This window comes from Brassica rapa, chromosome A04 (assembly GCF_000309985.2).
Source record: "Brassica rapa cultivar Chiifu-401-42 chromosome A04, CAAS_Brap_v3.01, whole genome shotgun sequence".
NCBI classification, from domain to species: domain Eukaryota; kingdom Viridiplantae; phylum Streptophyta; class Magnoliopsida; order Brassicales; family Brassicaceae; genus Brassica; species Brassica rapa.
Window position 1 is genome coordinate 10923934 of NC_024798.2, and position 25390 is coordinate 10949323.

A 25390-nucleotide genomic window follows, 5' to 3' on the forward strand; every position below is an offset into this window, starting at 1 on the left:
CTTGATAGATATCTCGTGGTCCAGCTGATCGATTTTTGTCTGATTCTATCAATGAGGCTTGCGAAGATGTCTCTCTTCTTCCTTCCGAAATGCTCGGGGAGACCCAAATATTTTCCCACTCCACCTTCATTGTGGATATTGAGGAAGTTTTTGACTCGATCCTTAACTTCACTTGGAGTCTTAGATGAGAAGGTAATAGCTGACTTCCCAAGGTTAATACACTGCCCCGATGCTTCTTCATACAAGTTCAAGATGCGTTTCAGGGCCTCGCAGCTGGACACATTTGTTTTTGTAAAAAACATTGTGTCGTCCGCAAAAAGTAAGTGATTGATTGGAGGGCAGCTTCGGGCCACTTTGATCCCAGCCATTTTCCCATCGTTCATGGATTTGAGGCAGAGCTGCGAGAGAACTTCCGTGCATAGAATGAAAAGGTAAGGTGAGAGGGGATCTCCTTGGCGGATACCCCTTGAAGGGATTACCTTTCCTTGTGCTGCGCCATTTATTAAGAAGGAGTAGGAGACTGAGCGGATACACTCCATAATCCAGACCACCCAAGTGGGGTGAAAACCCAATCTTGTTAGTACTCTCTCCATAAAGTTCCATTCAATGCGGTCGTACGCTTTGCTCATGTCGGTTTTAACCGCCATTCCACACCGAACACTAGCACCCGAGGTCTGTAGATAGTGAAGAACTTCGTGGGTAATGAGTACGTTGTCAGCTATTGCGCGCCCTTTAACGAAAGCAGACTGGTTCTTTGAGACTACGGTTTGGAGCACTGGTTGAAGACGCGATGTGAGCACCTTTGCAATGATCTTGTAGTGCGTACTACATAAGGCGATGGGCCTGTAATCCGCAACTGTCTTGGCTCCTTTAGTCTTCGGAATTAACCTGACATGAGTCTCATTGAAGCGAGCATCGAGTGTGTTGGTCGTGAAAAAGGACCCGACTTCCGCAGCTACATCATCTCCAATGATGTCCCAGAAACTTTGGTAAAAACTCGCAGAGAAACCGTCTGGTCCTGGTGTTTTGTCCGGGTTAATGGAGAATACCGCTTGTTTGATTTCCGACTTGTCTGGTATCCTAGTCAAGGCATCATTCATTTCAGTCGTGATGATGGGAGACAAAACTTCCTCAACCACGTGAAGTGAAGGCGTCTGGTTCGACGTGAACAGCTCGGAGTAGTAGTTCGCAATGGTTTGAACTATTTGTTCTTCTTCAAACACCAGTTGGCCCAAGGAGTTCTCGATTACAGAGAACTTATTAATGGTTCTTCTTTCTCGGGTTACAGCATGAAAAAAAGGCAGAGTTGCGATCGCCACTGTGTAGCCATTGGATTCTACTTCTTTGTTTCCAGTATTGTTCCTCCTCCAAGTAGGCCTTCTCCAAAATCTGTGACAGGGAACCAATTATGGTGGGATCAGGGTTGATGCTTGCTAGGGCCTCCTCTAGTTTTTCATGTGTTTCCAAAATGAGCGCTTTGCTGTTCCTATTTTGTTGTTTAGACCATTCCATGATCTTTCTCCTTATCCTACAAATCTTCACCAATACTGATTCATATGACATTGAAGTCCAATGTTTCTCTACCAGATCTTGGATCTCTGGTTTGTCTTTTAGTCTTCTGTCGAAACGGAAAAGTCCTCGTTTCTTTGGTGGACTTTGGTTGAGGTGCACAAGTATCGGTCTATGATCCGAACCTTCGAATCTCAAATACTCGCAACAGCCAGTCGGGTATTTCTCAGCCCATTTACAATTTATCATCGCTCTGTCCAAACGGGATTGAATGAAGTGGCTATATCTAGTGCCTCTCCAGGACAGAGAGTTACCCGAGTGTTGGAGATCCCATAACCCCATCTGAGAGACAAAGCTTCTAAAGGCAAGGAAGGAGCCCTCCCAACGTAAAGGTCCTCCAACCTTCTCTGAGTTGTCCAGCAAGTCATTGAAGTCTCCCACGATGAGCCAAGCTTCCTCATCACGTCCTAGACCTAGTTCTGTCAATTGACTCCAGAACTGTGCTCTGTTTTCTTGTCGGGGTGATCCATAGATGAACGTGACTAGCATAGATCTTTGGAACATAGAGATAGAAGTGTCTATAAAATTTGAGGAGGAGGAAAGAATATCCACCTGAACCTCAGCCTTCCAAGATAAGGACAAACCGCCTCCTGTTCCACTTGGTGTTACCATGAAGTGGTTTGTGTATTCCGTTTTTTGGAATAGTCGGAGCACCACTTCGTCTTGATTCATTGTTTCTTGTAGGAAAATGATTTCTGGGGAGATCCGAGACTTGAATTCCCGCAGCCGCTGGCCTGTCAAGGTGCTCCCAATTCCTTGACAGTTCCAGCTGAGTAGCGCTAAGGAAGAGCGCTTGGTTCTGCCCGAAAATCCTTATTCTTCTTTGAGATTGCAGGAATAATGTTTGCTTTCGGGGTTCCTTTGCGCTGAGTTGTTGTTGTTGCTGTGTTGCTCGCCTGTGTCCTCCTTCTAGGTGAGTTTTGAGTTTTAGCAACTCTTCTCTTCTTCAGGCTAATTCCGTTTACAGGGCTGGGGTTATATCTCTTTTTTGGTGGCGCTTTTCCTTTCTTCCTTTTTGCCACACTTCGAGTAACAATTCCCTGGCCATCAGATAGTCCGGCTTGGATAGGAGAGTTTTGTTGGTTCTCCACAGGTTGTGGTCCTAACCGTAAGGTGACATGTCTCCTATCTTCGCTCAAGGATCTTATTGGGGAGATTTGCTCCATTGGAGAGTGGAGTGTCCCCGGTGGGCGGGATCCCGAGGGTCTGTTGTTAGAGAGTCTTGGTGGTTCCATGATTTCCTCAAAATATTGGATTTCGATATCTTGAAGGTGACTGGACCCTGTGGACGTTCCTTGGTTCGTACGTAAAGCTTTCCCATTAGAGGGCAAAGATAATCTTTGTTTCACTGGAGGTCTATCAGCTAGAGAAGGTCCTCCAGATCCTCCCCCATTATCTCTAACTGTTAGAGATCGCCTTAAATCAGTAGAGTGAGTGTTATCAGCTAGCATCAGTCTTTCTTTAATAGGCCGACGTCCAGAAGAAACTTGTTCCGCTGAAACTTCCCCTTCATCTCTACGGGAGAGAGCTCTTCTTAGGTCCGTTGAGTGTGGTATAGGGCCTGGTAGTGTTGGAGCTTGTAATACAGAATCATGGCTAGGAGCTCACCTTTCCTCCAGTCTGCGGTTACTGTTAGCTCTGGCTCGATCATGTGTTTCTGTTGTCTTACTTGGAAAATCTGAGTTCCTGGGATTTATTCCGGTTCTAGCTCCAGATTCCCGTGAGAAGGACCTTCCTAAATTGTAATCTTCACGGCCTCTACGGTATTCACTAGTGAAAGGTTCATAGCTTTGATTACGACGTGAGTTGTGTCTTGGATCTGTTCTACGATCTTCGTAGTAGTTCGTTTTGGAGAATGTGGATGAAGATTCTCTCATCTGTCGGTTTTGATTACTTTTTCCATTCCTCCTCTCTTCATACTTCCTCCTGTTCTCATCCAGGCTAGCCATGGTATTCTTTTGAGAGGTACTAAGCCTGTGAGGACTTCTGTCACGCTCCCTAGACTCCTCCACCAGAGGGCAGGCATCTTTTTCATGGCCAAGAGAGTAACATCTGAAGCAGTGTTTCTGCAGGTTTTCATAAGTAAATTCCACCTCTATTGTTTCTCCCGAGGGCAGAGTGAAATCTCTGAACATCTCTAGGGGGTTGAGTCCATTGATGCTGACCCGAACTCGAGCTTGAGTTGGTATGCATGCTTCCACCGTGCCTATTTCGTTTCCAATGGCACGTAGAGCTCTATCATCCCAGTAGTGTAGGGGAACTCCATTAATCTGAATCCAGAATGGTAATAGAGCTGGGAACTTGTCAGAGATCACTGGTTCCCAACGTTGAACAATAATCATCCATCTTTTGAAGTGGAAGGGAGCCTTGTTGAGAATAGTGAGCAGGTCTCTTTCGTTGTCGAAACGGAACTGGAAAAGGAGGGGTCCCATGTCTCTTCCAGTGAGGCGCCCAGAGACATTCCAATGTTGAAGAAAGAATTCCACCAGAGCTTTGGTGTTCTGAACTGCAGGGTTTGTTACTCTCCCAATAAGGGTAAATTTGTTCTCTTCTATTAGAACCGTTGTATCAATCTCTGGTATTTGGGCAGGAGGCTTGCGGCTCAACTGGTCTCTAGTCGAGATCCATTTCTTCTTGTCCTCTCTTGAGTATCGGTTGCTCATGTCTTTATCGAAGGAGATGCAGGTGCTGAGTTACAGAGCTAGAAGTAAGGGCTCTCACAGAGAGCAAAAACCAGCGAGGTTTTGTATAAGCTTCTTCTTCACTGTTGTCCTAGCGAGCTTCTTTTGTAATGGAGTCAGTAGTTGAGGTAGAGACTGTCCACAGACCTTCCTGTTGCAAACTTCATTCTGCCGTTCCGGTTGATTAGCGGCATGGAGGCGGCGGAGCAAACGGTCCCTCCGACCCGAGTCGGGGGAAGAACCCGGCGGGTAAAGACTCAAGTGCTTGTATTACCCAGTAGATACAAACGGAAAGGTAAAGGATTCAAAAAACGAAGTTGACTTTTATCTGTGTTTTTACCCAAACAGGAAAAGATTCGGTTTGCTAAGCAGGGGAGTAGCCAGGAAACCGTTGGTTAAGGACTTATCTCGAGAAACGTGGCTGGGAGAGATTTTCCTAGAGAGAGAAGTTAAATAATCAACTCTTCGGTTATTTGAGGTTTATGTAAAATTATTTCTAAGAGTTTATAAACTATTAATAAATGCATATAAAACAAATTATAAAATCTATAAACCATTTATAAATGTTTATAAGAAAGTTATGAAAGTTTATAAATAATTTATAAGGGGTATGTATACTATTAATAAGAGTTTATAAAAACTGTATGAAAGATTATATTCAATTTATAAGAGGTATTATAAGAGTTGTATAGGTTTATAAATCAACTAAAAGAGTCTAAAACCATTTAGAAAGCCTTATAAAACAATTTATAATGGTTTGTATAATAATTTATAAGGGTTTATAAGAGTATGTAAATAATGTATACGGGTTTACAAAAATAATTTATTAAGTTTATACACCATTATAAAATATTATAAAAGATTTATAAGGGAATTTAAAATTTCTGAAGCGGTGGAGTCTTGATTGCTGTCCACATGTACCTCAGAATCTGCCACGTATCATCATCTCCTTACAAATCCTTATAAGGATATGTAAAATTATTTGTAAGAGTTTATAAATTATTAATAAATGCATATAAAACAAATTATAAAATCTATAAACCATTTATAAATGTTTATAAGAAAGTTATGAAAGCTTATAAATAATTTATAAGGGGTATGTATACTATTAATAAGAGTTTATAAAAACTGTATGAAAGATTATATTAATTTATAAGAGGTATTATAAGAGTTGTATAGGTTTATAAATCAACTAAAAGAGTCTATAACCATTTAGAAAGCCTTATAAAACAATTTATAATGGTTTGTATAATAATTTATAAGAGTTTATAAGGGTATGTAAATAATGTATACGGGTTTATAAAAATAATTTATTAAGTTTATACACCATTATAAAATATTATAAAATGATTTATAAGGGAATTTAAAATTTCTGAAGCGGTGGAGTCTTGATTGTTGTCCACATGTACCTCAGAATCTGCCACGTATCATCATCTCCTTACAAATCCTTATAAGGATATGTAAAATTATTTGTAAGAGTTTATAAACCATTAATAAATGCATATAAAACAAGTTATAAAATCTATAAACCATTTATAAATGTTTATAAGAAAGTTATGAAAGTTTATAAATAATTTATAAGGGGTATGTATACTATTAATAAGAGTTTATAAAAACTTTATGAAAGATTATATTCAATTTATAAGGGGTATTATAAGAGTTGTATAGGTTTATAAATCAACTAAAAGAGTCTATAACCATTTAGAAAGCCTTATAAAATAATTTATAATGGTTTGTATAATAATGTATACGGGTTTATAAAGATAATTTATAAAGTTTATACACCATTATAAAGGATTATAATAAAACAATTTATAAGGATATGTAAAATTTCTGAAGCGGTGGAGCCGTGCTTGCTGTCCACATGTGCCTTAGAATCTGTCACGTATCATCATCTCTTTACAAAGCCTTATAAGGGTATGTAAAATTATTTGTAAGAGTATATAAACCATTAATAAAGACATATAAAACAAGTTATAAGTTCTATAAATCATTTATAAATGTTTATAAGAAAGTTATGAAAGTTTATAAATAATTTATAAGAGGTATGTATACTATTAATAAGGGTTTATAAAAACTTTATGAAAGCCTTATAAAACAATTTGTAATGGTTTGTATAATAATATATAAGGGTTTACAAGAGTATGTAAATATTTTATAGGGGTTTATAAAAATAATTTATAAAGTTTATACACCATTATAAAGGATTATAAAATAATTTATAAAAGTATGTAAAATTTCTGAAGCGGTGGAGTCTTGCTTGCTGTCCTCATGTGCCTCACAATCTGCCACGTATCATCATCTCTTTACAAAAGTATATAACTATTTATACAGGTTTATAAAACTATTTAAAAGGGTGTACTAAACTATTTACAAGAACATATAAGCTATTTATAAGTCTATTGTTAAAAGTACAACTCGACGATTTATAAGTTTTTATTAAGAAGTTTTTAAACAAGAGTTGATTGTATATGTCTATACAAAACACATAAATGTTTGAACTTGAGAAGTCTTGTGAGGAATGCTAGGCAGATAGAGTGTAAGAAACTCAAAGTGATTTATAAGCGTTTATAAATTTATTTACAATGGCTTATAAGGTAATTTTTCTAAAATCCCTCCAAAAGACAATCGACACAAAAAAGACATATCTGGTGAAAGAGCCACGTCCTTCAACAAGGGATATATTGCTTTAACATAGTCTGAGAACATCAAGGGTTCTCCATATCTCACTCTTATATAAAAGAAACAATTGAAACCAAACTCACTTACATGTCCAACTAATATCTTCAACTATGCAACTACTAAAAGAGAGATACAATTGTTTTAGTATAAGAGATGTCTAAAGAAGATGAGAGAGAAGAATGTACTAAGAAGCCAACTCTGCAACTTTTATAAAGCGTTATAAATACGTAATTCTTTGATAGCACAAACCACACTCTTCTTCAGAGTCTCTCTTGCCTCTTCAAACAGCTCACCAACCTCGTAAATTTTCAAAATCTGAACAAAAGCCAGTCACATATTATTTCTACGCATCATCATTCACTTCCAAAAATAAGATTCAAAAATAGTATGCTTTCGTAACTCAACAAACTCATCTTTCATCTCCACTGCTTCTGTAGATATTATACACAAAACAAGACATAAAAAATAATTCTCACAAAGTATAAATAGAACGTTACACTACCAAAACACCAACGTTCCACCTCATATACTGCACATACTAAAACATTGCTAGTCAAACTACAAATAGTAGCATTATATTACCTTAAGGAAGTGAGATACTTAGATATGCATATCACCACACATATTCTCCACAACATCCTTTAAATCCAAAAGCTAACAACACACATTTGTAATTCTCTGCAACATCACCAAATCAACCAAGAGAAGAAGTAATCATGGAATAATTATACTCTTAGGTTAGTACCTTCTCATGAATTAAATAATTATATAAATCTGAAAACTATGACAATAAATCAACCAAATCAATAATTGTACTCTTACGTTAAGCTTTGTGTCTTTTGATTGCTAACAGATCAATAGTAAGATTTGAAAGGACCCAATTTATAAGATCTTATAAATTTGAGATCTGAAAACTTCACTTGAAAAACTTCGTCTTCTTTCTTAGAAACATATCGATTTTGATAAATCAAGCAAAAATTACAGAAAGAGGCAAAAATCACCATATACTATCATCTTACCTTTGTTAGTGTTTCTTAGGCGTTGGGAGAGAGATCGTCTCGTTCGTCTGAGCTTGTCGAGTCTGTCAGCTTTGCCGGAGAACTTCTCGGCATCGTCAGATCTCGCCGGAAAACTCGTTAGCATCTTCAGATCTCACCGGAAACTCATCAGCATCAGGAGAGAGATTGTCTCATTCGTGTTTCGCCAGAGAACTCATCAGCATCGTCAGATTTCGCAAGAGAACTCGTCTTCGTTGTCAAAGCTCGCCGGAAAACTCGTCAGAATCACCGGATCTCGTCGGATTGATTATCAGATAGTGGAGAAGAAGATAATAGTTGTAGTTTTAATTAGATAGGGGTATAATTGTATTTTGCCTATTAAAATTTTAATGGTAAAGTTGGTTAAGGTATTAATGAAAAGTGGTACATTGAAAGTGGTATTTGTGGCAATTTTCCTTTACTTTTGTGACCAAAACTTGAAAATAGTATATTTATGAGAATTGTCCAAAATAAAACTATATGCATATTAAATATTTTTGGCCCTTTTGAATTTTATTTATTATATTTATAATTTTTTATATAAAAATAGACTTTTTTAAAAAAATTGAACTCCTTAACTATATTAATATACGGGAGGCACGGGCTTGAGTTCCAGGGCGGTCGCACCGCTTACCCCCTCCTCGGCCGGCCGTGCCTACAACCGCATATATAATGGATTGTTGTTGTCTTACACAAGGGTTATGTATGAGTAAATCCTCTCAAAATAGATTGTTTAGGTTTAATGAACAGAGCGCTGAGATTCCAGGACCAAAGTGAACTCAATTCTGGTGAGAATATAGATTTCATTAGGCCTGCTTCTTTAGGTTATGTTGGCATATAACATCGTAATACAGTGTGAGAAAGATGATAAGTTCTTTCTCTATTTAAAAGCTAGAAATTCTTTTGTTATCCTGAATATATCAACAAACTGGACATAATAGTACTGCATATTGTTGCGACATCGTTAGAGACCATCACGGCATCACCTCCAAAATGTGTCTATGCCACATGTGTACCCACAGTTTATTACAGTTTTTGGCCTTTGAACTGTGACAAATGTCCCTGACAATTAATGTGTGTACTAGATTTTGATCCGCGCTTGAAAAGCGCAGGTTTATTGGATTATATTATAATACAAAGTCTTATTATATCGAAAAATATAAATTTTAACAGTTATATAATCTATGAATTAGTTTATTTGAGATTTTATATGTATACTTTTACGCAAGTTTCTTTTAGGCATGAGAATTATATCCGGATTAAAAAACGAACCGACCCGAAAATATAGGTTTAGTTCAGGTCGAGAGAAGATACCCTATTGGGTTTTTTTTTGGACCCGTAGGCCTTTGTTTGAGTCTGGGTCCTACCTTAGACCCGATCATAAATATGTTGTGGTTATTAGGTATATTTGGATATTTCGAATATGTTTCCGATATTATGGATATTTTTCTAAGTTTTTGGTTTACGATTATAGTTTTTGATTTCAGGTAAATTTTCAAATTAAAATAAAATTTGGTTATTTGAATAAAATTTTGGATATTTTTCAGTTCATCATGTCAGATTTTGAATTTTTAGGTATTTGAATTTTTTGGGTATTTGTTTGGAGTTTCAAGTACATTATTGTACAAAAACATGGTTGATGAATTATTTTTCTGTGAAAAAGTATCATAAGAAATAATATTAGGATCTGTTAAAAATATTTAAAATATTGTATGGTTAGAATGATTAATGGTATCACCAAAAAATAATAAATAGTTATACATGACTCCAAAAACTTTTTATATTAAATTTTTAAAAACTTCTTCCCTTTTAGTAGTTTTGATTCATTTTTAAGTGAAAAGTATATAAAAGTATAATATCTAAACCAATAATTTTCAAAATCGTGAATAATCAATACTGATATCGTGAAGTCGGGTTAGCTTTAACAGAACCAATGAATTTCTACATTTTTGAAGGTAACATGAATATTCAGAAAACTCATTTTTAAATATGAAAATATCTATCAAACTATAGACTTTTGAAAGTTTAGTATATGATATGAGATTTTAGTGGAAAATTTTATATATGATATGATTACTTTATTATAAAGGAAAGAGGAAGTTAGAATGTACACATATATGTCGTGTAACTTCTCTTGCTTTAAATCATATATTATATGATAAAAGTGATAATATAAAACATTAGTTTCAATGATTTTACGAATAAAAATCAAAATGGTAAAAAAAGTAATAGTAATGATTAGAATTTAGGAGTGAGATTTGAATAAATAAAGGAATTAAATAAATTATTGTTAGAGAAATATATGGTAACATATTGTTAGTCTAAATTTAAAGTAAGACCAAAAAATAATGAGTTAAATGAAAGGGTCCAAACAACTTTCATAGGTAGATTTTTTAATACTCCTTCCCTTTTAATAGTATTGATTGTCTTATTATCACGTTTGATTTAATAATTAACTTTTCTTTTTCGTTGAATAAAAGAATTAATTTTACTGGGAAAATAGAAGAATAAAAAAGAGTGCGATTTAGTCGGATGGTTTTTAGATTCTAGACTTTGATTTAAAAGTAAAGCTTTTGTGAAATTTAGGGTTTATAGGGGGTATTAAGCAATGGAGAAAAGGTTTGTGAAGAAGAAGCAAAGCAACTCAGAGATAAACGATTTGCCAGATCAATTGCTTTGTCACATACTCTCTTTTCTCCCGACAAGAGATTCAGTTCGAAGCAGCCTTTTGTCGAAACGTTGGAGGAATCTCTGGTTACAGGTTCCTGTTTTCGACTTGGACTCACTCCAGTTCGATGGTGATGTTTTTGGTTTCATCGAGTTCGTCGATAGATTTCTTGAATCTGACAAAAATCTAGCCTTGAATAGATTCAAGTTGATCTATCACTATGAGGATATTGGTGATGATGATTGATTTTTGGAGTCGTGGATAGATGCTTTAGTTAGGCGCAGAGTTCGTCATCTAGATTTTCAGGTCAACTCAGATGAGAACGAACTAGTTTGGATGCCTTTTTCGCTATATTCATGTAACACCTTGGCCAGCTTAAGCCTCTACCACGTAGCCTTGAGTTACTTGGAACCAGAGTTTGTTGTTTCCCTGCCTTGTCTCAAGGTTATGCATTTAGACAGAGTAAGGTATGACAAATTGATTAAACGTGACGAATCCAACCTTGAGACGCTTATAACTAGCTGCCATGTTCTTGAAAAGTTAACCATAATCAGGGATTCCTTTGAGCTTCTCAAAATTATTCGTGTGCGCTCCAAATCCTTAAAATTTTTGGCTCTAGAGATTGAACATTTCCATGTTGATTTCTTAGAAGATCACGTTTTGGAGATCGATGCTCCAAGGCTTGAGCGTATGAGTCTTTGTGATCACTTATCGTAAGAATCGTTATACACAGTATTGCTCCTTCTGCAGTGGTACAGATTGATGTTAACTTTCATAGGCAGGATGGTTATACATCACTCGACCAAGATGATGATGATTCTAATTCCAAGAGGACTATGATCCGTAATTTCCTTACCGGGATATCCACAGTCTGCTTCATGGAGATCTCTTCTGATACTGTAGAGGTACTTATATGCATGCTCACATGGTTGATATACTTATGCATGATTATGATTGTGACATCATTTTTAAATTGTAAACACAGGTCGTCCATGATTACTCAAAATTCAAAATTGTTACGTCAGTTCTCTAACTTGTCTTGGTTGCATGCTTCATTCCTTGAATCTTTTTTGGAATTTCTGCCAACCTTTCTTGGTTGCTGCCCCAGTCTACACACACTCGTCCTGGTGAGTCTGTCTTACGTATTTTCTTGTAAACTTTTCATTGTCCTGGAGGTATATTAATTATCAGGAATTTGAGTTCGGTAAAGAGGAATGGCCAATCAAACTCTCCTGTGTGCCGCCTTGTTTCGTATCGTCCCTCAAGTATGTTGCGCTTTCGACACCAGTCACAACAAGAACATCAAGCCTGATGAAATTAGCAATATACTTTCTGAGGAATTGTGCTGCCCTGAAGAAACTGACTTTAAGCGAGGATTTTGGTGATGACATCATTAAGAAAATCAAAAAGATTCCAAGAAGGTCTAGAAGGTGCAGCATTGTCACTGGTTGGCTTGAGCCACAACTTATATACCGTAGACAAGATGTAGAATGAACCCAACTTGTAGTTAAGTAGTAGTAGAAATCCAGTGTAAGACTACTTTAGCTTTTTTGTTTTTTGTTGTGTATGTGGGCATGGCTTCAAAAAGTCGACTAGTATCAGTGATGCACAAACCATGTTGCCATAACATCATGTGGTGCATCTTGAACTCAAATGCTACAATCACATTCCCAGTACGCCTCGTCTCACGTGAAGTTATGAAATCATGTATGCCTCGTAAACAAGCTTTTTCTGCACTAAAAGCTCATATGCAGCTTCATCAATGCTGACATTTCCAACCACCAAAACCAAAGCTCGTACAACTGTTAAAAGAGCATGAGCGATCTGAGATTGTTGTTTTGTACATTTCCACTGATCCTGAGGTAAATTTATAACATCACCAACACATCTTTGTATTACGTTCATCCTCCAACCATGTAATATAGCCTGTAACTCTTTCAAAACTCTTACTGCCTCTTGATCCCGATATGCTCCATAGAGAGTACGTGAGGAATAAGAAAGGAGAAAGGAAATGAGAGTTGAGTATAGAACGATGTTGAAGTTGACAAATGAGTTGGTGTGGATTAAGGGTATTTTGAAGAATCCGGAGATTGAGCAAATCACTTCTATGACTATGCATTCACATTGCTTCTAACTCAGTCTTCTATGTGAGAACAAAGCACATAGAAGTTGATTGTCACAAGGTGAGGCAGATCATTGTCTTAGGAGTGATAATACCATGCTATACAAGAAGTGAATATCAACTTGCTGATGAGTTTACTTAAAGCTGTGAGACTAAAGACAATGAAATCTATATTTTCTAGTTTTGGACTCATTGATCTTACTCCCATGAGATGAGTTGATCTCCTTAACCATGGAGTCTCCATTTTTCTTCCATCATCAAAGTTTTGTCCCAATGGATTTTTCTTGGTGAAGTTTTTAATGAAAGGGTTTTTCATGGTTTCTAAGCTTGACTGGTTCCAATGGTCAAACTTGAGGGGGAATGTTGAGATGAAGACCAAGAAGTGAAGATATGAAGTTTTGGAGTTCAATGGAATGTTAAGGTTGAAACAGTAACTTTGAAGTTTTTATCACAGTAACTTTGAGATTTACCATTTCTAGATGAAAGTAACTAAGTTAAAGTTTGGGAAATTACTTTGCATCCCTTTGGTAAAGAATAATATCCAAGGAGTAGTATAGATAAAATTTGGCCATAGGTAGAAAGATAAAGCTACTTTAGGCCAAACATGTGAAACCTCTCAGCCAAGTATTTCAAACCACATTGTCCGGCTAGCATTGACCTCACATGCTTGGATCCTTATTTTCGTGTGACAAGTCTAGGAATCTCTATATTATTGTAATCTAAACTTATGAATGAATTTAGAGTTTTTTACACCTATAGACACTTTCTCACTTTACAATTACACATCAAGACACATATCACTTGAGACACACTTTTCCTTGTATAAAAGACTCTTATGACCTTAAACTAAAAAGAATAGTTTGTCATACGCTTTTTTCTCATCACAAGAATCTCTACTCTTCTTATTTTACTTTATTTTTTTTTTATTCCACCAATGTTTTCAATTACTTTTATCTTAAATTCTAAAATATATTAAATAAAAGTAATTATTATAATAAGTTATATATAAAATTATCTATCTTTTAAGATCCATATTCATATATATTATATATATATATATATATCAACATATAAACAAAATTAAATGTGGACGTGGATACCAAAGCATGGATAATAAAATTACAGATTATTTGTGGACATGGACATCTTGGTTGATACCTTTAATTTTTTTTCTTTGACATAGTCTCTCATAAGGAAAAACCCACAAAACCACATTTTCACCGTTATTCCCATCGTCACCGGCACCGCTGCCGTCACCACCACTCCAATCCGTTGTGGTTCTTCTTCTTCTTCATTGTGTTGAACTTGAGATTTCAAGCTTCGTCGTTGTCTGTTCAAGCTTATCAAGACATTGTGATTTCACATCGTTTATACGTAAAATTATTATATTTAAATTGAAGAACATTAATGATTAACAGATGAAACATCTTCCACAAAATTTTGTTCATGTTATAGAAAAATAGTGTCCAAGTGAACTTGTATTCATATGTATACCATCTAAGTTTTTGTATCCCCGTTTTCATTTTACCCACATTTTTTTTTTCATTTTGCTATTCATCTACATATTTTGCATACATGTCAAAAAGAAGTTGTGAAAAGTGGGATTCTCTAAGCATAAGTCGACACTGAAGAAGAAGAAGCTCCTATAACTAGAGTATTTAAACATCGAATTGAAAAATGGCTTTACATACTTGTAGACTTTGAATACTATTTATACATGTTCATTTTTACACCTACTAGCTTTCTTGGGTCAATGTTTGCCCTTACTTATTTACAGATAGTGGTCCACAAATGTTCATCCACACATCATATGCCCACGTATACTCCGTTCATAAATCATCCATCCACACATCACCCATCCACAATTATCATTTCTATTAAGGGCAAAATTGTCCAAAGTCGGTAGCTGGCCCACAACAAAGTGTGTCACATGTAAGAAGTGTCTCTGTGTGTAAGAGAAAGTCAAAAAGTGTCCTTGAATGTAATCAACTCATGAATTGATCGAGTTTCGAGTCTCTCTATTTAGGCTTCGAATGGTAATTGTGGTTTGAGCGGTGCGGGACAAGCGATTTAACTGCGATGCGGTTTTAACAGTTATAAAAACGTATAAATATATGATATATGTAGAGATTTTTGTTACTGTTAACTGCGGTGCGGGGCGGGACAAGGTGGTTCGTAACATTCGAATCGTTAGATTTGCTATTCTCTCTATTCTTATATTCTCTTTAATGCTTATACAAACCCATCTCGTTACCTCTTTATTTCTCTATTAAACGAACACAAAAGTGTTTAAACCAACCATCCTCGTATTTTAATATAAAAACTATTTTTTGTTTTTTTAGTGGCTCAGAAAAATAGTATTTTTTTTTGTACACAAGCAAAAAAATGGAACTGAAACCAAATCGAATTCCAATTTGAACACCTTTTATATTTATTTTTTACTAGTGGTCCGCATTTTCGAGGAAAAAACCTTTATACGGGTCGTCGACGGCGATGCAGATACATCACACTTGTACTTTCAGCTACCGTTCAATTTTCTAATCTCTTTTGTAATTTCCAGTACAATGACATTGGTCACTATTCTCCTGGTTTACGCGTTTTCTTGGATCTATATATAGATAGATAAACACTAAACTTGTTTCCTCGACCATTGTGATACTTTCATCAAATTCTCTTTCATTCTTTCCTTTTTTCCTTTCATGGCGTCTTCTTCTTCTGCCGTAAATATATTCCATGTCTTCACCAGCTTTCACGGCCCAGATGTCCGTCGAGGATTTCTCAGTCACTTACAGAATTACTTTGAAACCAAAGGGATCAAAATGTTCAAAGACCAGAAGATCGACAGAGGCTATTCCATCAAACCTGAACTCTTTAAAGCAATTGGAGAATCCAGGGTCTGCCTCGTTCTCCTCTCCAAGAACTACGCTTCTTCGGGCTGGTGTTTAGACGAATTGGCTGAAATCATGAGATGCAGAGAGACTTTAGGGAAGATTGTGATGACGATATTTTACGAAGTTGATCCGTCCAGTGTTCGAAAACAGAAGGGAGACTTCGGGAGCACTTTCATGAAAACTTGTCAAGGGAAAGATGAGGAAGTGAAGGAGAGATGGAGCAAAGCCTTGACTGATGTGGCAAACATTGAAGGAGAACATTCTGACAATTGGTATAAACATTTGTTGTCTTTTTTATCTTTCTAATGAAATGGTGAAACCCCTTTTTTTTTTTTACTTTTTTTTTTATTTAGATTTTGTTTTCTTTTTGGTAGGCCAACCGAAGCAGAGATGATCCAGCAGATTGCTATAGATGTTTCAAAAAAATTGAATCTTACTCCTTCAAGGGATTTTGATGGGATGGTTGGACTTGAAGCTCACTTGACAAGTCTGAAGTCTTTGTTATGCCTCGAGTGTGATGATGTGAAGATGATTGGAATCTGGGGTCCTGCAGGAATTGGTAAGACTACCATTGCTCGAGCTTTATACGAACAACCCTCTAGCAGTTTTAGTTTTAAATGTTTTATGGAGGATCTTAAGGGAATTTATAAGAGCAATGGTAACTATGATTCCAAATTGGGTTTGCAAAGACTACTTCTGTCTAGGATTTTGAACGATAGTGATATAAAGGTACATCATCTAGGTGCAATAAAACATTGGCTACATAATCAGAGAGTGCTTATCATTCTTGATGATGTAGATGATCTAGAGATACTAGATGTGTTGGCCAAAGAACTTTCTTGGTTTGGTCCTGGGAGTAGGATCATTGTTACCACAGAAAATAGACAGATTTTGAGAGCACATGGGATCGATGATATCTACAGTGTGGATTTTCCATCGGAAGAAGAAGCTCGTGAGATCTTATGTTTATCTGCTTTCAAGGGAGCCTCTGTACGAGATGGTTTTGAAGAGCTTGTAGATAAGGTAGCAGGGTTTTGTAGTAATCTTCCATTAGGCCTTGCTGTTGTGGGTTCGTCTTTGCGTGGGGAGAGCAAGACCGACTGGGAACGTCAGTTATCTAAGATCGAAACTGGTCTCGATAGAAAAATTGAAGATGTGTTAAGAGTGGGTTATGACAGATTGTCCAAGAAAGATCAAGCTCTGTTTCTCCACATTGCATGCTTCTTTTTCTTCCACGAGGATGTTGATCGTTTGACAACCATGCTCGCTCACAGTAACTTGAATGTTGGAAATGGGCTTAAGACCTTAGAGGAGAAGTCTATGGTGCATCGATCTTTTTATAGAGAGATAGTGATGCACTCTCTACTTCAAAATTTGGGTAGACAAATAGTTGTCGAACAGTCTGAGGAGCCCGGGAAACGTCAGTTTTTAATAGAGCCCAAAGATATTTCTAATGTACTGGCGAATAACACAGTAAGTATTTACACTTATAATCAATCTACAGATTGCCTGTTTTTTCTTCTTGTGATAACATGCTTCTTTCTCTTTTGTATGATTTGCTAGGGTACTGAATCTCTTATAGGTATAAAATTTGATATGAGTAACATGGAGAAGTTTAGTATAAGTGAGGGAGCCTTTGAAGGAATGAGCAGTCTCCAGTTCTTACAGATTTACTCACAACTGGGCCAGCAAAACGAAAATGTTAGCTGCCTACGCATACAGGAGGACTTGAAATATCTACCTCGTCTAAGGTTACTAAATTGGGATTTTTACCCGGGAAAACGTCTTCCTCCAACATTTCAGCCGGAACGTCTTGTTGAACTCCGTCTGCAATTTAGCAATCTCGAGAAGCTCTGGGATGGAATACAGGTTGGTATTTTGATATTCTTGCCCTATATATATATCTATTATTTACATAGAATGACCGGTTTACATTTTTGTTTCAATCATGATGACTGATTTTATTTATATATCATGTTAAAAGTTAGACCAGCTAAAGTTTATGTTACTCTTAATGAATAATTATAAAAATTATAACTTAATTAATTATAAATAAATAAATAAAATTAGCTAAAAAAAAATCAAATGGACAACATGTTTTGAGAAGAAAAAAGGAAAAGATAATTCCATGAATTCATTTCATAATTAGTATTATATGTATAAGCATAACTTGATTTATCATTATACTAAAGTATTAAAAATAGGTTAGAATAATTAGATTTATCATTTTACTAAAGTATTAAAAATAGGTCAATAAAAAATAACAATAAATTTCATTGAATTTAATTTTTTTATATTAGAGTAGCCATAAATAAAGATGTGTTTCTATTAGATATATATATATCTATGTTTGCCTCTAAAAGAAATATTTTCAAAATATTATTGTTTAATTTAACAAGTACCTTATATTTATAAGACTTGAAAATTAAACCTATTTACTTTTAATTTTACAGGAATTTGATAGAATTATATCTTTGTTTAAACTAAAATTTCTTTGAAAATAAAAATTGAAGTAAATAGGTTTAAATTTTCAAGTCTTATTAAAAGATAGAACTATAAAGTATTTTTATAAAAATTGCATTTCTGTAAAACAATTGTTTTGGTTATAATTATTAAAGTTTAAAAATAAAAGGAAAATTTTGAGAAGAAATAAAGATGACTTAGAACATATATTTTTTATTATAATAAATGAATATTATTACCTCTATATTTACTGTACAAAATAGTATTGTCTATTATATAAGAAGAAATAACGATGACTTAGAACATATATTTTTTATTATAACATTTAAAGGCGAATATAACAATGGGTTGAAAATGCTTTTATCTCATACATTACATATTTTAATGTTTTGTTTGACGAATGGTTGTTTTGTTCGAATGTATATTTAGTTATTATAAGAGGTATTCACGTTAGAATTATACAGATATCAATAATTTTATATTCTTTGAATAATATAGTATGTAAAGACGAGGTCTATTTAATATTTTGGTGTTTTCGATTTACTTGGGATTTTGTAGGTTTTGATAATTCCAAAAATTTGATTTAATAGCATCAATTTATATTGACAATAAGATATTTTTTTATTTTATTAGATAATTGATTTTAAATTAATATACTACTAACAACCAAAAATAACAAAGCATTTAAAAATAAAAACAAATGTAAATTAATCTAATATTTATTTTATACTTCGAATTAATAATATAATAATAATAATAATAAATTAATATTAATTTAATCCCATAAAAATGTATATGTATTTCATAAGTATAGTTAGATTATTATACCTAATAATAACTACTATTAAATCAACTAGTACCTAATTATTTTAAAACCTAAAAATAAATAATTATACACAAAATAAAATAATTTTGTAAGTTTCATAATAGACTTAGTCTATTAGAACTATTATAAAAACTAATTATTTAAATTAACAATAAATAATTAAAGTATAAAATCAAAATTCTTAATGTTAAAATATTAAAAATAGTTCTATATATTTTTTATTTTATAAAATCTAATATATCATGTTATAGTTGATATTTCTATGATTGCTTTTGTTATGGGTTATATTATATAAAAACTAACAATTGCTAGTAAATATATAATTGATTAAAAATAGAAAAATAACTTAGGATAGCACAAAAAATTTTTTTTGTCACAAAAATAGATTCTAAGGATCAAAATGATCAATATATTTTAATAAAGAGGTAAATATACACTTATATTCCTAAGGTTAACTAATCCAGACTTTAGAGTTTAGAGTTATTATAAAATAAAAAAAGTTAAAAATTGGAAAATAGTTCAAAACGTATTTTCAAAATTACAAAAAGAAAATTTGAAAAAACAAAAAAAAAACGAAAAAAAAATATCAGAATTTTTTTTTTACAAATAAAATCAAATTTGAAAACATATAATCTAAAGCTATATTTTTTATTTTTTTATTTATATATCTAGAGTATTAGGATCTTTTTACCTATTAAATGAAATATTTTGGTTATTTTTCTCCTTATTATTTTTGTGACAAAAACTTGAAAATAGTCTATTTAGGAGAATTGCCCTTAAAAATATATATTACATCGTTTCTATTATAAAAACAAAACTTAACTACCACGAAATAAATTTACTTCATTTTAAAGTCAAATCAGATTAAATAAATGTAAACCCATTGTAATTACTAATTAAATTAATAAATTAACGTAACTGAAATATATCTGTCAACAAATTTAAATATAAACTATGTTCAAAATTAAAAATACATAAACTATTTTGAAAATTGTAATTTTTAAAAATAAATATTTTGCAAACTAAAAAGATAATTCTCTTCTTTACAAGTGTACACTCTAGTTTATCTATTTATATATACTATTATTTGCAAAGTTATTTTTATCATTTGAACTCTCACATTAAAATTTAAAGTGGTTAGTATCATTTATAACCTTAATGAATAAAATATATAAATTAGTCACAAAAAAAAAAAATTGATGTCAAAAAAAAAAAAACTTTAAATTATTTTGATTAGATAACTTATTAAAATTAATAATAATAAGAATTATCCAAAACCTAAAAATATATTTTAAAATAAAAATATAATCTCTATATATATTATGTTGTTATCTGGAAAATATATTTTAATAAAAAAGGTTAAAATTTTTAAAACATAAACCACATATGTAAATATTAATCAAGTAAAATTATTTATTTGATATAATTGAACATAAATATTGATTGATTTTTAAGATTTATTTATTAATAATGAATATATTGTGCAAAAATTTTTTAAAAAATTATACGAAAACTTTTTCAAATGAAAACATAAATAATAATTGGTTAAAATTGTAAAAAATGAAAAAGAATTGCTGTAAAAAAAGCTGTAAAAAAACAATTGGTTAAAAACCAACATAAATAATAATTTATCATTATATATTTTTTTTAAATGTATTAATAAGTAACTAGATCTCGATCCGCGCAGTTACATTTATTTTTATATGAACATTTTGTTTTCAATTCTAAATTGTTATATATTATAATATATATGATGTGTGTCTATCACTTTTTAAAATATAATAATTTTACGGTATATTTTTTTTTTTTAATTGGTTGTATCAAACTTTCACAAGTTATTAAAAAATACAGGTTCATATTTTGATATTTACTATATATTTATAGTGATTCAAGCCAAAAAAGGATATTTATCATTTATTGTGTTAAACTTGCAGCCACTTGCAAATCTCAAGAAGATGGATTTGAACTTCTCCTATAGGTTGAAAGAAATCCCAAATCTTTCAAAGGCTACTAATCTTGAGACGCTGTTACTTTCTTCTTGCTCAAGTTTGGTGGAGCTTCCCTCCTCTATCAAGAATCTACACAAACTGAAAAAGTTGAAGATGAAGAGCTGCAAAAAGCTACGACTTATTCCCACAAACATCAACTTAATATCTCTTAAGGGAGTCGACATGGATTATTGCTCGCAATTGGAAACTTTTCCAGATATCTCGCGGAACATCAAGACTCTCAGCGCAAGAGACACAAAGATAAAAGACGTCCCTGCATCAGTTGTTGGACGTTGGTCTCGTTGTCGGAAGCTTGAGATAGGCAGCAAAAGCCTCGAGAGATTAACACATGTCCCACAAGGTGTAACGAAGCTAGACCTAATCAACAGTGCCATAAAGAGGATTCCAGAGTGCATCACTGGTCTCTCGCATCTAGTGGATCTCATCGTCGAAAACTGCACAAACCTCGGGTCAATTCCGGCTCTTCCCCCTTCGCCTCAAGTCCCTGAATGCAAACAGTTGTGTATCACTCAAGACAGTAGATTGCTCTTTCCACAACCCAGTCAATGTCCTCACGTTCTACAACTGTGTGGAACTGGATGAAGATGCAAGAAGAGGAATCATACAACAATCGGTTCAGGAGTATCTATGCTTACCAGGTAAAGAAGTCCCTGCAGAGTTCACTTACAAAGCCACAGGAAAGTCCATAACCATCCCTCTGGCTCCCGGTGGTGAGGGAGCTTTCTCAGCTTCCTCAAGATTTAAGGCTTGCTTCCTGCTTTCACCAATCAAGGACCACCGATTTCTTTCTATAAGTTGTCGTCTAAGAGGCAAAGGAGGTGTCGAAATTAACAGCTTTTCCAGTGGTGCACGGCTTGGCGATCTGTCTCCTCTATCAGAGCATCTGTTTATATTTCATGGTGACTTGTTTGATCGACCAAACAGGCACCATGAAGTCGAAGTGGCAGCAAGCGAAATTTCATTTGAGTTCAGCTGCAGGTCCAACGATGACAAGATTATTGAGTGTGGTGTACAAATCTTGACGGAGGAAGCTGAGGGTAGCAGCAGCGAAAGAGAATTAGAGAACTTTGAAACTGAGACTAACATCACCGATGGTGGCTATGGCAGCGACGATGGTGGCTATGAATTAGTATCGATGATTCTCTCTGTATGTAAAGGCACTAAAATGCAGAAGGCTGAGGGTATTCTCGCTCTATGTAAATACGTTAAAATGCAGGATGGTGATGAGGGCAGCAGCAGCAGCGAAGTGGAAAACTTTGAAGAGGAAAAAGAGATGATTAACTCAATATTTGAATACCTTAAAAAGAAGGAAGTGGAAAACATTCAAAATGAGGGTAACAGTTTCGACGCGAGCGATGAATTAGTACTATCGTTGACTTTCTCTGTATGTCAATACATTGAAAAGAAGGAAGCTGAGGGTAGCAGCAACAGCAGCGAAGTGAACAGCAGCAACGCCAGCAAGGAATTAGTACTAGCTATGCTTTACTTGGTAGGTAAATACATTGAAAAGAAGGAAGCTGAGGGTAGCAGCAGCAGCAGAAGCAGCGAAGTGAACAGCGGCTACGAGAGCAATGAAATAGTACTAAAAAGGATTATTTCCTCTCTACTTATATACATTAAAGTGAAGGAGGTTGACGGTAGCAGCAGCATCAACAGGGGCGATGCGAGCAAGGAATTAGTACTACCGGTTTTTCTCTATCTATGTGAATGCATTAAAAAGAAGGAAGCTGAGGGTAACAGTAGTAACAACCAAGTGAACAATGGCGATGCGAGCAATGAATTACTACTAGCGATGATTCTCTCTGCAAGTGAAAAAATTGAAACGCAGGAAGCTGAGGTTATTCTCTCTCAGTGTGAAGACATTATAAAGGAGGATGCTGAAGGTAGCAGCAGCAGCAACAGCGAAGTGAATAGCGACCATGCGAGCAATAAATTAGTACTATCGATTATTCTCCGTGTATTTCAATACATTATAAAGAAGGAAGCAGAAGGTACCAGTAGCAAAAGAGAAGAGGAAAACCAGAGTGACGGAGCCTTTAAAGTCTCTATAGACGAAAACGTCGTCAAAACCAATAAGCATACAAATTGGTTGAGTGGACTTAAGAAGCTAGTTGGTCTGAAGAAGAAGAAGAATAAGCCGAGTAACTTTTAGATCCATAAGCATTTTGTAGTTTAAGCTGATATTCATGTTGATCCATATGTTGTCATTGTACTATGTTGTGTATTCAGATAATTGTAGTATAGCTGTCTCAAAGTTCGGTATTGTTGCATATAATCACATATATAGCACATATATAGTGGATCTCTCGTTGCTATAGTTGATAGAATTTCATTAGTTTCCAAATCATTAGGTTCTGTATGCGTAATTCATCTCAAAGTAAACAGAGCCTTGTACTTGTGGAAAATCTTCAGGGATGGATTATCTGAGTTTTGGAGGGTGAGATTCCAAGACCATAGTGAACTCTGAGAATGTAGATTGCATTAGGCTTGGAGACCACCAGCTCCAAAATGCTGTCTCTCCACCACATGTGTATCCATAAGCTATTACAGTTTTATGTTCGGCTTTTTATATTGCGACAAATGTCCTTTGGACAATTAATGTGTGTTCTGCAAGATAAAATAATTAACTTGTTCTTCTTCGGTGATTAAAGTAGAGGGTTAAAAGAATTAAAATTTCGAAGCAGCCTTTTGTCAAAACATTGGAGGAGTCTCTGGTTACAGGTTCCTGTTTTCGATTTGGACTCACTCCAATTCGACGGTGATGTTTTTGGTTTCATCGAGTTCGTCGATAAATTTCTTAAATCTTACGAAAATCTAGCCTTGAATAGATTCAAGTTGATCTATCATTATGAGGATATTGGTGATGATGATCGATTTTTGGAGTCGTGGATAGATGCTTTAGTTAGGCGTAGAGTTCGTCATCTCGATTTTCAGGTTAACTCAGATGAGAACGAACTAGTTTGGATGCCTCTTTCGCTATATTCATGTAACACCTTTGGTCAGCTTAAGCCTCTACCACGTAGCCTTGAGTTACTTGGAACCAGAGTTAATTGTTTCCCTGCCCTGTCTCAAGGTTATGCATTTAGACAGAGTAAGGTATGACAAATCGATTAAACGTGACGAATCCAACCTTGAGACGCTTATAACAAGCTGCCCTGTTTTTGAAAAGTTGACCATAATCAGGGATTCATTTGAGCTTCTTGAAATTATTCGTGTGCGCTCCAAGTCTTTGAAAAGTTTCGCTCTAGTGGCTGAAGATTCTGAAGTTGGTCTCTTAGAAGATCACATTGTGGAGATCGATGCTCCAAAGCTTGAGCGTATGAGTCTCTGTGATCACTTATCTGGAAGCATCGTTATACACAGTATTGCTCCCTCTGCAGTGGTACAGATCGATGTTAACTTTAATGGGGAGGATGGTTATACATTGGGCCAGATGATGAGGATGATTTTTCCAAGAGGACTATGATCCGTAATTTCCTCACCGGGATGTCAACAGTCTCCGGCATGAAGATCTCTTCTAATACTATGGAGGTACGTATATCTACACTGATATACTTATGCATGATTACGATTGTGACGTTTTTAAAAATTGTTAACACAGGTGATCCATGATTACTCAAAATTGGAACTGTTACATCAGTTCTCGAACTTGTCTTGGTTGCATGCTTCATTCCTTGAATTTTTTTGGGAATTGCTGCCAACCTTTCTTGGTTGCTGCCCGAATCTACACACACTCGTCCTGGTGAGTCTTACTTGCATATTTACTTGTAAATTTTTCATTATCCCATAACACTTGACTATCTCTTTGTTTTGGGGGAAATACTAATTATCAGGAATTTGAGTTTGATAAAGAGGAATGGCCAATCAAACTCTCCTATGTGCCAGTCGTGTTTCGTATCATCTCTCAAGTATGTTGAGCTTTCGACGCCAGTCACAACAAGAACATCAAGCCAGGTGAAATTAGCAATATACTTTCTGAGGAATTGCGCTGCCCTGAAGAAGCTGACTTTAAGCGAGGGTTTTGGTGATGACATCATTAAGAAAATCAAAAAGATTCCAAGAAGGTCTAGAGGGTGCAGCATTGTCACTGGTTGAGCCACAACCTATATACCGTAGACAAGAAGATGAAGAATGGATCCAACTTTATAGTTAAGCAGTAGTAATCCAGTGTAAGACTCTTTTAGCTTCTTTTTTGTGTGTGTGTGGGCATGGTTTCAAGTTTCCTAGGTTGGTGCGACCTAGATGTTATCAAGCCTTCTTTAAGGTTTACTCTCTGATCAGACTCTATTAACCTTATATCTTATAAAGTTGGCAATTTTGGTATAATAGACAGAGCCCCTATACATTGCTTGAGGGGACAATCTTAATGAGTATCCAGAGATCAAACTAAGCTGACATTGTGTTCATCAAAAAGTAAACCTAAGAACTTATGATGCTTTCTT

At 34.8% G+C, this 25390-nt stretch overlaps 1 protein-coding gene, 1 long non-coding RNA gene and 2 pseudogenes across 2 annotated transcripts; 3 read left to right on the plus strand and 1 right to left on the minus strand.

The window, feature by feature from the left end:
* Nucleotides 1-6952: 6952 nt before the first annotated feature.
* On the minus strand, nt 6953-10011 carry LOC117133728. The gene is made up of 2 exons (XR_004457714.1): nt 7515-10011; nt 6953-7247 (listed from the first exon to the last, which is right to left on the minus strand). It is a non-coding gene; the product is annotated as an uncharacterized LOC117133728 (long non-coding RNA).
* A 566-nt stretch (nt 10012-10577) lies between these two features.
* LOC103864200 (F-box/FBD/LRR-repeat protein At1g80470-like) lies at nt 10578-12131 on the plus strand. The gene is made up of 4 exons (XM_033289348.1): nt 10578-10869; nt 11287-11350; nt 11416-11542; nt 11829-12131. Exons 1-4 carry the CDS (start codon nt 10578-10580, stop codon nt 12129-12131), a joined length of 786 nt encoding a protein of 261 aa, XP_033145239.1.
* Nucleotides 12132-15267: 3136 nt separating this feature from the next.
* On the plus strand, nt 15268-23275 carry LOC103864086 (annotated as a pseudogene).
* An 87-nt stretch (nt 23276-23362) lies between these two features.
* Nucleotides 23363-25241, plus strand: LOC103864201 (annotated as a pseudogene).
* The last annotated feature ends 149 nt before the right edge of the window (nt 25242-25390 follow it).

Coding starts and splice junctions, on each gene's coding strand:
- LOC103864200 (XM_033289348.1), top strand. CDS start 10,578: ATGGAGAAAAGGTTTGTGAAGAAGAAGCAAAGCAACTCAGAGATAAAC. Junction 10,870..11,286: donor CTATCACTATGAGGATATTG/GTGATGATGATT, acceptor TTGATTTCTTAG/AAGATCACGTTTTGGAGATC. Junction 11,543..11,828: donor TCTCTTCTGATACTGTAGAG/GTACTTATATGC, acceptor ATTAATTATCAG/GAATTTGAGTTCGGTAAAGA.